This window comes from Eubalaena glacialis, chromosome 3, assembly GCF_028564815.1.
Source record: "Eubalaena glacialis isolate mEubGla1 chromosome 3, mEubGla1.1.hap2.+ XY, whole genome shotgun sequence".
Lineage (NCBI taxonomy): Eukaryota > Metazoa > Chordata > Mammalia > Artiodactyla > Balaenidae > Eubalaena > Eubalaena glacialis.
In genome coordinates, this window is record NC_083718.1 from 106,350,463 (window position 1) to 106,364,880 (window position 14,418).

General features: G+C 38.2%; 1 protein-coding gene across 6 annotated transcripts in view; it reads right to left on the bottom strand.

Annotated features, from left to right (window-relative positions):
* Positions 1-14,418, bottom strand: part of CDC14A (cell division cycle 14A) — a 176,427-nt gene that overhangs the window by 144,251 nt on the left and 17,758 nt on the right. For 4 of the 6 annotated variants that reach the window (XM_061186274.1, XM_061186272.1, XM_061186273.1 and 1 more), the window contains exon 4: positions 1,735-1,827. In XM_061186274.1, the coding sequence (XP_061042257.1) occupies positions 1,735-1,827 (93 nt within the window). Of the gene's footprint in view, positions 1-1,734; positions 1,828-8,839; positions 9,014-14,418 lie in introns of those variants that run through there. The other 2 variants (XM_061186276.1, XM_061186275.1) reach the window with 2 other exon arrangements.

Consider the following 14,418-nt stretch of genomic DNA (forward strand, 5'->3'; position numbering starts at 1 on the left):
AGGCTGCTTTTCTTTCATTTGGCTGCTTTAAAGTGGTGGAAACTTCTGCATTGGAAGATATATTTTATCCCCAAGCTCAACACATCTATTAGAACTAAACTTCCATTCAAAATTCCAAAGGTGCCATGCTGAAATTAAGGAAGACACTAAAAACAGGAAGGATGGGCATTAAGAAAGAAAAAAAGAGAAAGAAGGGGTGAAGGAGGGGAAGAGGGGGAAGCAGCGAGTAGCAAATGACCTCTTCCTGACAGCAATCCCTGTGACAAAGGACTCACGAATAACATGCTCAAAAACATCACAAAACCCCACAGGAAGACACACTTGTTTACGTGGCTTGAATCCAGAGGTTATTACAGACTCTCCATATTTTAAACACGGTGTCAATTATCAGTTTCAAATAAACAGTAATTATCAAAGTGGAAAATAAGCATGCCTGCTTAATTCAGCTTACCAGCACTTCACTGAACCTTCATGCCAACAGCCAGCTTTTCATGCATGCTCTTAAAATAAAAGCAAGAGCCTGGCTGGCGCTACAAATAATCCTAGTATCCTCAGAATTGGAAGGAAACTTAGAGGTCATTATATCCAACCCTCTCATTTTACAGATAAGGAAACTAAGTAAAGCTAAGAAAGATAAACTGGCTTACCCCTCATCCCAGAGCCACTTCAGGATGAAAAACTGTGTTTCTGATTCTTAGTCATGATTCCAAATACTATAGCATGCTGTCTATGGAGCAGGAAAGAAAAGTACCACAAGGGATGGCCCAAGGCTTTACTGTAGCCACATCCTGATGAGAAAAGGTGGACAGAGCTGGGCATCTCAGTTCTGGAAAAAAGGCCCCGGGCTGCAGTCTGGCTGTCAGCCTGCCACTATCCTCAGCCTACACCCTGCAACAGCTGACAGCCTTTTCAACAGCACAGCTGGGCTTTTTCCCCCAAAGCTTTTGGGTTGATGTGGCGGAGTTTAATGTCTAGTAGCTGGTGCCTCTTTCCATCAAGGTCTTCAGAAGGAGGCCGTTGAAAGGTCATGCAGCAGTGAGCTTCCAGGCTTTAGAGAAACACCGACCTTCCTGAAGGATGAGAGGGAAAAGGACACCTCTCTCCCCTACCTGCCCAATCCCAGTATATATAGAAAATTCTAGAAGTATTCACAACAAAATTGTGTAGCACATTCATGTGGAACTCACACTTACATTTTAGTGCTTACAGAGAACAAAATTTCTAATCAAAATTATTTTTGAAAAGTCATGTCTAGTCATTAGGGAAGTTGCAATATAAGCAGGATTTATATTCAGTTTGCTTACTGCAAACACTTGTATAGATAAATAAATGGACTGATAATAATAATAATAATAATCCTCCCCCATGCAATCAAGGATTTCCTCTTATCCCCAAAAAAAGGAAACCATTAAGTCTTTAATTATCTTCCACTATATTTTTTTTTCTGTAAATATCCTTTCTGGGTATTCTTTTTATTAAAAACACCTATACAACTGTGGAATACAAGCTACACATTGCAGTCCCAAGATTCTCTCATTAGCTAATGGAAAATAAGATCCAAGAGTAAACAGACGATCAATACTGGTCCACACTTTCCATTCCAGATCAATTCCCAAGCTGCTAATAATCTTCACCATCTCCCAATTCCACTGAAAAAGTGGCCTGGATTTTATTTGACAGTGTTAGCATTCCATTGGCCTGATTATAGGAAATAATCATGAAAAAAGTACTTACGGCATAAGCACCGATCAAAAATGCTGCATTTGCTCTTTTCCGTTGGTCAAAACAGGTGTAGTGCACAATTTTCTTTCGTGATAAACTGTATGACTAGAAAGAGGGAATAAAAAGAGTTAGTGTAACCATAGAGACAATGTTGAAACGTACAGAAAAACATCATCTCTTAACTTTCAAAGACATGTCACAATCAGTGAAATTTAACAACTTTCGACTTCAATTTCTATGGCATTCATACATAAGTAGTACGGGATGGAGGGTTATTAGCTCATACTTTTTACAGCTCAATCATAATGTAAGAATTAGCACTATACCAAATATATTTCTCTCCAAGAAAGGAGACTGATACAATGGGAGATAAATTATTGGCATCTTTATTATAGCAGGAATCATTTTTGAAGATTTACTCTTGATCTTATATGTAAAGTCTGTTCATCCTTTTTCATTCCCTAACACACCACACCCACTCCCAGAAAATTTATCTATGCTTTTCATATTATGCCATTTGTTTTTAAATGTGTCAACCAATCTATTTTCCTCTCTAAACATTTTTAAATGTCTATATTAACCAGAGCACCAATATTAATATTTTCTTTTTATAATGTTCTATTAAAAAATCCCCTTTTAATTACCTGAAAATAAATGGTTAATGGAAAAAAATGAACCATCAAAAGGATTATGTCAGCAAACATCTTAATACAATAGCCATATATTAAATACATGGACTCAAACGAACAGTTATTAAGCACCAGCTGCTATATGCCAAGCAATATGCTGCATGCTCAACTAAATCCAAAATAAGCAGCATAGTATATTGTATACATGCTAAACATGAAAAGAAGGTAAAAACAAAACGATCTGTTAAAATGAAATCAAATTATTAGTAAAAATTCAAACATAAAACAATAAGAACATGATACAACTCAATGAAATCCACTCCATTTCCTCATATTTCAAAACAGTTATATGGTTTTCCTCATATTTCAAAACAGACAAATGGTTTTCAAAATACAGACACATAAGTACATTTTAATATTTATCTATAAATTCATACCGACTAGAAAGGCAGCTTTTTATACTCTACACACTAACCACAACCCGCAGAATATTTGCTTTTAGAGGCCCCTTAAAAATGTAAGAACTATATACCTTTCTTTACCCTGCTATTTTCTACAAGGAAAAGAAACTCTTCCAAAACTCTGAAGTTTATTCTAAGATGAAACAGCAACATTCTGGCTTTAATGTGTAACCACAGAAAACGTAGTTCTATGCATCATGGCTGTAAGCCTAGAAACCCTCACCGCCCCAAGTCAGGCATTTCTTTGATAACCAAGAATCACGTTCTGAAAATGGCACTGCTCTTTTATTTTATTTTTTTAATTTATTTATTTATCTTTGGCTGTATTGGGTCTTTGTTGCTGCACGCGGGCTTTCTCTAGTTGAGGTGCACGGGCTTCTCACTGTGGTGGCTTCTCTTGTTGCGGAGCACGGGCTCTAGGCACGCAGGCTTCAGTAGTTGTGGCATGCAGGCTCCGTAGTTGTGGCTCGCGGGCTCTAAGGCACAGGCTCAGTAGTTGCGGCACACGGACTTAGGTGCTCTGCAGCATGTGAGATCTTCCCAGACCTGGGCTCAAACCTGTGTCCCCTGCATTGGCAGGTGGATTCTTAACCACTGCGCCACCAGGGAAGTCCAGCACTGCTCTTTTAAATTGAACTTTGAAAAATAAGTGTTTGCCTCAAACCTCTTTGAGGTTTGGTCTCTTATTATCAAAGTCCTTATTTCCAGACAAGCTTACTAAAATACCTCTATGATATAAAGTTTAAAAGAGTACATTTAAAAACAATAATAATAAATTTTTTTAAAAGAGTACATTTTATTCAATTCAGGTCAGTGGAGTTAAAGCACACAAGTTATCTAAAGACTTCAAGGTCACCATCAGTGGTGTTGACACTTGTCTACTTGCTTTCTCAATTTGGAATTGTTACCTGCTGGACATTTCTCGTTTGCTTGTTTTTGCCAGTGATTTATCTCCATCAGTAAGTTATGTTTGATTTATTGAAAGAAGAATCAAGGCTCTTAAGACCTAAGCTTCTTCTACGGTCTCTAAATCCTACACTACCTAAAGACTGCCTTACAGAGACCAGGACCCCGTTAACATGAGTCAGATGGAACACAAGGACTCAGCTGTTCTGGCTCTCAGCCTCTCACTATTTTCATTTCCTGGATCTCTAACACACCTCCAAGGAAGTTTAAACTATCTGTTTCGATGCCCTTTTCTACTAAGAGTTTAGGTTTCATAACAAGCTACTCTTATCATTAAATAGTGGAATTAAATTTATTTTACAAATTTACTCGCCAACAGTGACAAACTCCTATTGCTGTTCTTTCATCGCCAATGGTCTTTACTGTTGGATTGTTTTTGAACTTTTTGTGTTTGCTTCTTTTTTGTTTTTCTCTCTAATTCTAAAGTATACGGAATGCAGAGAACCATCCTACAATGGGAACCATGAGGACAGAATTCTGAAGGAAACTTTCTTTTCACTGTATACTTATACATTTTTTAAAGTAAATATAATACAAATTAAAATTTTAAGGGAAGATTTTTTTTACCTTTACAAGCTTTCAGAAATTATATCAGATAAACAATATTCTTCACAAAATCTACCTAGAAATTTTAACTACTTTAAAATACCTGGACTTCCCTGGTGGCGTAGTGGTTAAGAATCCGCCTGCCAATGCAGGGGACACGGGTTCGAGCCCTGGTCCAGGAAGATCCCACATGCCGCGGGGCAACTAAGCCTGTGCGCCACAACTACTGAGCCTGCACTCTAGAGCCCACGAGCCACAACTACAGCCCGTGTGCCACAGCTACTGAAGCCCGCGCGCCTAGAGCCCGTGCTCCACAACAAGAGAAGCCACCACAATGAGAAGCCCGTGCACCGCAACCAAGAGCAGCCCCCGCTCGCCAAAACTAGAGAAAGCCCGTGCAGCAACAAAGAGCCAACACAGCCAAAAATAAAATAAATAAATTAAATAAATTAAAAAATAAAATAAAACGAAATACCTCCTGTTGGAAGCTGCCTACAGGATGCAAACATAACTGACTTTTTTTAAAACATCTGTCACCCTACCTACTCACAAATTTTTTTTTCTTGTGATGAGAACTTTCAGGACTTACTCTCTCAGCAGCTTTCACACATGCAATACAGTGTTATTAACTGTAGTCACCATGCTGTACGTTACTTTTTAAAATGAGAGTTCTCTATCTGACTTTTAGGAAAGCTTTTAAAACTCCTAGCATTTACCTTGCTTAGGGTTAGCTATTTTGGAATTCAAGTGTTTTTCTCAGCACTGCAAGTCAAGAAATGATCTTCTGTTTAGTGAAGTTTGGCCAATATCTCCTAGGTCAGATCACAGAGAGGTGAGTTCTCACTCAAGGAATCAAAACTAATTCAAAGTGAAGGACAACAGAGAAAAATCTTATATATTACAAGCCTTGTCCTAATTTCCCTCCCTGTCACAGCCAGGCCTTCCTCTTATGGGTCAGCATACCACAGTCTTGCAGCAGTAACGCTGTTCAACAGAGGAGATATTCTGGTACTAGGATGAAAAATTTCAGGGATAACAAAACATTTTGCCAATTGTTTAGCTGGTGCTTTATATGATTGAGTTGATCTACACAACCTCTTTAACGTTTTCTCCTTCCAAATATTAAACAGGTCCTTATCTTAAAAACAAAAACTACCTATTACATATCAAAGCACACTGATGACTAAAGGGCCTTTAGAGGAACATTTGGCTCATTCTTTGAGATCTTTCATATGGAAGAACTTTACCATGCAAGAAAAGAAAGTCCTGCACAGAAGAGGACTTTATTTTATAAATGAGCCCCGTAGACATTTTTTCAAGTTCTGCTCTAATATCAGGAGAATTTCATGCCTCCAAACTGGACAGTTGCCTCTTCCTTACCTGGCTGCCACCTCTACAGTCCGGTGTACCGGCCACGCCCTTCATGGAGATTACTTGCTAAATCATACCATCACCTCTGGCTTTCAGTGAGCTCCTTGCTCTAATATAGATTCTTTCTGCTTTACATGAAAAGCTTAGAGATTACAAAAACACTGTGTACAATAGCAAAGTAAAGTTAGAAATCGGTAAAACAAATGAATATAGTCTTAAATATAAAGAGGAGGATGTCACAGAAGGAATACTAAGACCTCTGGACTATTTGTCTGCTCTGCAGCAAGGCTGCACATGACCCATTGCAAATTATAACATGCAGCTACTATCCACACTGTATTGTAGATTTCTATCTGGAAACTGGAGTATGTAGCCTTCTGAATCTTCTTAACCTAAGTGGACACAGCCAGCCCTCTATAATAACAACAACAACAGTAATATTTATTGGTCACTTGCTACATGCCATTATTTCTCAAAGCAGTAGGACAGTGCCAAAGGGGTCCAGTTTGACCAGACACAGAGTGACTCCCAAACCAGAGGTCCTGGGCAAGGCTGAAGTATAATGAGCATGCTGTGCCTCTCTTTTACCAAGAGAACATAAGCCTGGAGCCATGGAGGGCCTGGCTTACCACGCCTGGCCAATAGCTCCCAGGTCAGATGAGAGAGTTGAGTGCTCTCCACAAGTGTGGTAGACGGGAGGAACCCAGAACTCTCTCACTCAGCTTGATAACTTGTGTAAACCTTGATTCTCAATTATAAGGCCATAACAAGTTTCACGGTTCAAAATTTAAATAATTCTCAGGTTGAATTGGTCAATAATTTTAAAACTTTTCAGAAATAAAAAACAAACTAAATTTCAATCTAAATTATATTTTATTATATTACTATATTGTATTTCATCCTCTTAACAGACTGATTCAGAGTCACCTAGGGAGCTTATTAAAACAGATTGCTGGGCCCCGCCCCTAGAGTTTCTGATTCAGCAGGAAAGGGCCCGAGAATTTGCATTTCTAACAATTCCTTGGTAATTAATACTGAGGCTGCTGGTCCAGGGACCACACACTGAAATCCACTGTGCTAAGATATTGTTAAATTTTGGAAAAGAGCTGCATGAAAATGTGGGAAAAGGCCCCATTCCTGGAAATGCTCTATATGGATCCTAAAATACCGTCCATCTGGTCAAGTAGCCCCAAAAGACATTTAAATTCTTTTAGGAACTCCAAATCATGCCATGTGACTTTTAAAAGCATGTTATAGAAAACACATTTCCCCAGATTCCTCAGAAAACTTTATTACAATTTGTAAATTCTTGCATTCCGACTGATAACACCTAAGGAAAAAGTTCCTTTAATGTTTCAGCAACTAAGCTGCTTTAAATGGTGTTATTCCAGGGCTTCCCTGGTAGTGCAGTGATTGAGAATCCGCTTGCCAATGCAGGAGACACAGGTTCGAGCCCTGGTCCGGGAAGATCCCACATGCTGTGGAGCAACTAAGCCCGTGCACCACAACTACTGAGCCTGCGCTCTAGAGCCTGTGAGCCACAACTACTGAGCCCACTTGCCGCAACTACTGAAGCCCACGCACCTAGAGCCCATGCTCCACAACAGTGAGAAGCCCGCGCACCGCAACAAAGAGTAACCCCCGCTCGCCGCAACTTAGAGAAAGCCCACACACAGCAACAAAGACCCAACTCAGCCAAAAATAAATAAATAAATAAATAAATAATGGTGTTATTCCAGAGGTTCCAAATTCAGATGCTCTCAGGGGCCAAGAATTTAAAGTGGGTCAGTTGGAAAACTAGAAAAGCATGCCCTACCCAATGCAAACCTAGCTCTCGTGCAGGAATCTGGGCCCAAATCAGATAGTGCAATATTTAAAAGAAGCCAGAAATCTATAATTTAATGAAAATTTTCATAAATTACAGATGTTGACCATGAATTCAAAATTTTTAAACAGCATTCATGCCAAAAAAAAAAAACCAAACATGTCTGTGGACTGAAAGCAGCCCATAGGCAGTTTGCTGAATCTGAGTGCTGGGATACTGCGGCCGAAGAAAGTTCTAATGGTTCAATCAGCATGAACTGAGCAGCTGTTGTGTGTCAAGCACAGTGCTGAGCAACACGGTAACAAGGGAAGCAGAACCCCAGCCTCTAGCCTCCTAAGTGCTCAAAGTCTAATGAATATTTGATGCTAAACAAGGGGAAAATATTGGCCAAGGCTTATTACAAATGGAAGAGAATAACTACCTAGGGATGCATTCACAGCACAGCAAGGTCCAATGGAATGATCTTAATTACAGGTACAATAATTGTTTCATTTAACAAGGTAAAAAAATAGTAACTAAAAGACGGGATTTAGTAATGAATATCTATCAATTAACATAAGCAAAACTATGGAAATTTCCAGACCTGTACTGCTTCCCTGAGTGAGAGTTAAAGTTCTACCACTCTTATGTAAATCATGACAAGTGTGTAATATAGCATATAAATGTTTGATGGTACTTGTAAACCAAAAAGTACAATGACTGCCATATTAGAAAAATACAAACTAAGATGAGGATATTGACCCCAGACAGACATTTTCTATCTCAGAAGGGAAAGCTATGTGAAAGGTTGCATTCTAATGGGATCACTCCTTGTGAAAAACAAGCCACAGCAACTCAGAGAGAGAGAGAGAGAAAATGATGACATGCTACACAAATCACAAATACCCCAGGCTATCCTTGAATTATGGTGACAGACACAAATCATGCACTTGTTCAGTTTAGGTCAGGAGACCACAAACTACTTAACCATTCAGAATCAAAAGGTGATGCAATTAAGCTCAAAGCCAAAAAAACAAAAACAAAAGAGTTAATGGCCAATTTAAAGAAACAGATTTTGGGGGCAGCCTTTCGGTAAAGTTGTTTGCCATGCTTAAAAGTAAAATCTTCAAGTCGTGTGGTTAGAATGTGGTGTTTAAGCGGTGTCAATCAGACTGATTGAGCTAAGGAAGACATCAGTGCAGCCTGGATTATATGCCCTTTAATAAAAAAAAAACTGAGCCCATGCACTTCCCTAAACAAGCAAGCTCTGCCAATGATGGTAGTCAGATTAAGTAGATTACAGCACAGGGACCATGGTGACCAAGGCATCATTCTCTTACAGTGACTAGGCTAGCCCAGTAATGGCCGCAGCAATCAGCGTCTCCATAGCAATCAGTGGTCATTCCATTGCAAAAGCGATAAAATGAACAGGTCTTCCTGTGAGCAGCCATGACCTCTACATGTTTTACCTCCAACTTTCCCAGGAAAGGGATATTCTTGAAAATTTTCTTTGGCTGTACAAAACAAAATACGGTTTATGTTTTTATTTAGAGCTAAAATAAAACAGATCGAATAGTTTATTTAAAAAGAAAACGGTGTCTCTTACGGTCCATTTTGTTTCAAACCCAGTATGTTTCATTTAATGAAATGGCACCTTTGATCAAAGTAGAAGTCAAAACGTCAAGAAAAGCTGCTCGTAAAGGTTAATCGATCGGGCTGATAATATAGTTGAAGGCATTTGGGGATGCTCTATAAAAGGGGGTTTTCTTGCCTGAGGCTTCTGAATGGGCATAAGGGCTCCAGGCCTTGCAAACTCTACGTACGCTCACTCCTGTGGGAATTAACACTGTTTTAGCACCCCTGAAACCCCTTTAAACTACATGAACACTCTCCAGAATGTAGCTTGCTTTTCTTCCCCCAAAAGCCCATGAACCTGCAACAGAAGATAACCTCATGAAGAAATCTTCAACATGTTTTTGTAGTTATAATAAGAGGGTGGTCTGATCACTGTATCAAAAGAGTGCTTGTGTACAACCACCTGATACCGTGGCAGGTACCTGGTTACCAGATAGGATTACTGCACTGATTCATTCAGCAACAAGGACATTCCCTGAGCCCCACCATCTGCCAGGTACTTTCAGTGCTTTAATATAATCATCCATTTCACCATCCCCCCCTCCCCTTTTTTCTTTTACCCTGAAAGGGCCATGTGGGATGTTTTGTACATTTAAAATTACATTTCTGTCAATATTTTAAATCTTTCTAAATTGTCCCCAAGATTACTGTGATTGTCCTGTTGATTCATAAGAGCAGGTATTAAAAAAAAAAATTACTGCCCTAGAAAACGTCCCCTTTTTTCAGAGACGCTCTTTTTTCCCGCAGGCTGGGGTTATATTTTTCTCTGAGGAAAAGTGAAATCAACAGTTAAAACTGTGTTGATTATTTTAGAAAAAGCCAGTTCAATCATATTATGTTTATAAAACTGTCAAATTATTGAATCAGTAATTGAAAGATTTTCTTAACTGATTAACTTTGAAAAAGGTACTCTGCTTTTCAAAATACCACTACCTAAAAAAAAAAAAAAAAAATACCACTACCTTGTCCTTAATTACTACAGTCTTCTCTTTTAGAAGCTCGTATATTCCAGCCCAGTGTTCTTAGCATTGTCTGTGCCAAAACTCCCTTTGAGAACCTATTAAAAAGTTATGAATCCTCTCAGAAGAAAAATGTAAATACATACAAAATTTTATATATAATTTCAGGAGTTTATGGATTCTTTGAAGTACAAGATTACAATTCTTGGTCTAGCCTATCAATCAGATGACATTTTAAATTAAATAACATACACAGTTTTGCAAATTGTCCTCACTTCATTAAATCTTCTTTCTTTGACTGATTCCCTTATTATGGTAACTCTTGACCAGAAATAGCAAACTACAACCTATTACTGTATAACTCTTAATACTTACACTTTTTAAAGTATAGTTTAAAATAAGAAACAGGGTTTTTGCTGGTGGTAGTGGTTTCTGATTTTGGATTTTTAATCTAAGTAAATGTGTAATGGATAATTTTCCATTTTAATTCATATAATTAAAATGAAGGCCATTGGGAAAAGAATGCATACGAACACACACACACAAAAATATCCGTAAATCATCACCTCAAACCATCAACTTTAAAAAAAACCTTTTAACATATAAAAAATAAGAAATTTGGGTTTGGAATAGAATGTACTGTAAAATATTACCTATCTACCTAAGGTATGAAATAAAGGGGAAAAAATAATAAGAGCTTTATTGGAAGAAATAAAAATTTCCAAAGTAGAAAATGAAATGCGCCTCAAAGAGTTAGGAAACCACACAGAAAAAGAATTCTAAGAAGTTCTTTGTTAAAAGAATAGAAGTTATTTAAGTTATTTTAACAAAAGTTATTTGTTAAAATAGTGCCAATTATTCAGAGAAGCAAAGGAGTTTGAGGACCAAGTCAGTGGCATCAGATTGGGTATTTAAGATGTCACTAGAGCAGTTTCAGTACAGCTAGGAAGACAAAGGTGGGAGAGCAAATGATAAGAAATCAGTGTGACGGATGTAAACATGCTGAGGGCAGGATATTGAAACCTCTAGAGGCAGAAGGATGGAAGAGGATCTGTAAGTCATGGGGATCATGATAAGGCCAAAGCAGTCTCTGTGTGTTTAGTGACCCTGTGCTGGACACTTGGAGACAAAAGTCTCCATCTTTTGATAAGGCATGCCTCCATCCTCAGGAGCTCAAAGTCTAGTGAGAAAGATAGATGCAATTGAAAATTGCAAATTATAACTGAAATTATAATTTCAATTAAAATTAAAATTACAACTCATCAGTAATAGAGATCTGCACAAAGAATTACGGGAAAACAAAGGAGGCACCTCCCACTTTGTCCAGCAGCACAAGGAGATGCTTACTAGGTGTGGTGGTGCTTGCACAAGGTCTTAAAGAATGAGGAGTTATCAAACCAGAGGGCAAGGGCACTCCAGCCGTACTGGATGTCACACGCAATTGTGCGGAGCAGCGACGTGGTTCGGGGTAAAGTTCAAGGCTAGGAGTGGCAGGGGTACTGCAATCTTCAGTAAATCAGTAAGTTAGTGCATGAAATCACCTGCTGGGAAGATGCCAAGGGTGCGAGTTGTCAAAGTGAGCAAGACAAAAGGCATGGAAGTATGGTGCCAAAGGTCTTACCAAAATGAGTGACCGTGGGCTGCAGACAAGAGACTTCGGAAGGGAGCTGAGAGCCTTAAAGAATAGGGAGACTAAAGGTCAGGAGATTACACAAGGGTGAGAGAGACGATGTGGGAGGCGTGTAACAAGGAGGGTACATTCAAAATCGGAAAGCCTAGAGTCTGGGTTCCAGGAGGCAAAGCAGCCGGAGTGGCAGGAACGGTCACTGGAGCAAAAAAGAAGCAGAGGAGCTATGAGGCCACCATGGGACAACAAGGGGAAGTTAGTCAGGGCAGTGCTGTGGGTGAGTACAGGAACATGATAAACCAGAGGCTGCAGCTACCAGTGAAGGTGGAGAGAAGTGTATGAATGATGCAGTCAAGGGCCTGAGAACCTGGCCCCGACCTTACCTTGCAGCCTTGGGCAAGTCACATGCCTCTCCTGGGCTTCCCTTTCTGCACCTATGAAATCAGGAGGCTGGACTAAATGGTTATTTGGATTCCTAAAATGATATCGGATAGCTTTCGCATATGGAAATGATAGCTATGAGGCTGAGAAGGTGTTCGTAAACTTTGTTGAAGAACTGTCTTTATTGTAATTCCTATCAGAATTCACGAATGTTACCTTAGTAACTTTCTTTTGTATAGGACTTCAAAATTTACAAAGCTCTCTTACACATATCTTCTAACCTCTGTACATATATAATCCTAACCACCTTTCTGTGAGAGCTCTATAAGCCCTATTTTAGAGCTGAAGAAACAGATTCTACAAGGCTGAAGCGACTGCAGCTTTGAATTGGTAACGTAAGTCTTTTTCTCCTGATAAAGAGATTCTACTTGGTGTGCTTTATTGAGATAACCCATGACTTATTAACATTTAAAATTCATTCCCTCAGCAAGTAACAAGGGGCCCACTAATTGTACTAAAGCTAAAAATGTCATTCATTCCAGGCATCCATCAGATTACCTGATCACTGAAATGAACCAAGGGGACTGTCTGAACTTTATTAAATTTGTATAATGTTGAAAGAAAGCTTTGTAAATGAAAAAAATCAAAACAAGTCCTTGTATACGCTTACCCATACTGTTTAGTATAGACCATGATAGTAAAATAGTCTTAATTCAATCCATCTACTCTTATGTACTTGTTACATAGAGCACTGAGTCAGACCAGAAAATTTGTTTTCCTGATAATGATTCCTTTCTCTTCAATCATTCCAGATAGTAGACAGGTTCCACACTGTTGATTATAATACCCAGTTCATACCAACTACATACTAACAGGACTAATCAAGAAAGCGAAGAAATTCCTAGGTCCTCAAAAGGAAGAAATGGATTTTAATTATTTATGAATTATCCTTTTCTTGTTAATTCATCCATTAAAAGTCCATTTAATATTTTTTATTGAATCCTTTTGGGGATATTATTTGCTTCCTTGGTGATTACAAAAATTTTAACTTTATCTTTTAAACAATAGGCAGCAGCTTCTTTTCTGAAAAATGTAAGTAGGTTTAGAAATTGAGTTATTTGTAGTGAGGTGGATGGACCTAGAGTCTGTCATACAGAGTGAAGTAAGTCAGAAAGAGAAAAACAAATACTGTATGCTAACACATATATATGGAATCTAAAAAAAAACAAAAAATGGTTCTGAAGAACCTAGGGGCAGGACAGGAATAAAGACACAGATGTAGAAAATGGACTTGAGGACACAGGGTGGGGGAAGGGGAAGCTGGGACGAAGTGAGAGAGTGGCATGGACATATATACACTACCAAATGTAAAATAGATAGCTAGTGGGAAGCAGCCGCATAGTACAGGGATATCAGCTCAGTGCTTTGTGACCACCTAGAGGGGTGGGATAGGGAGGGTGGGAGGGAGACGCAAGAGGGAGGAGACATGGGGATATACGTATATGTATAGCTGATTCACTTTGTTATAAAGCAGACACTAACACACCATTTTAAAGCAATTATACTCCAATAAAGATGTTTAAAAAAATAGAAAAACGAAATAAAAAAATTTAGTATGAATAAAAAATAAAATTTTTTAAAAATGTAAGTAGGTTTAGTTAAAGGAATGTACATACTATGTATTTCTGAGTCAGACACTACTTTAGAAATTAATCCCCTAAAAAGTTGATTACAACAGATCTTATGTTATGTGATTTTTGACTTTAAAAATCTCTCTTTGGTATCATTCCATGTCCATTTAGCATTTTGAGATCAATGGCAAACATCTGTGAATTCATATTTTACAGGAAATTCTCCACGATAGACTGTCTTTTATACCTAAGTACAATAAAAATCAATCAAATCCAAAAATTATCATTAAGCAGATAATATATACAAGGCACTGCACTGTGTCATGCCAGTAACATTTTACCCAGCAGAAAGATTAAACTATCCAAGCATTATAATTTAGTGGTTATCCTCAAGAGCATGCTGTGTAGATTTCACCTTGCAAACTGAAACATTTATTTAAGATCCTCATTTAGAAAATTGAGAGAAAAAGATAAATATTTCTTTCTATGTGATGAAGTAAGTTTACCAAAACTAGGAATATAGATGTCACTCTTCCTCATATATGCTTAGAATTTAAGAGGGAAAAAAAGCCACATGTAAAATTTAAAAAATAGAGATGAATAGTGAATGTATGACCCAAATTTTGTCATAACAGGTAAAATCCATGCTCTATTGCCGCTAGTTGATCAATCTCACTTGGCTGTTA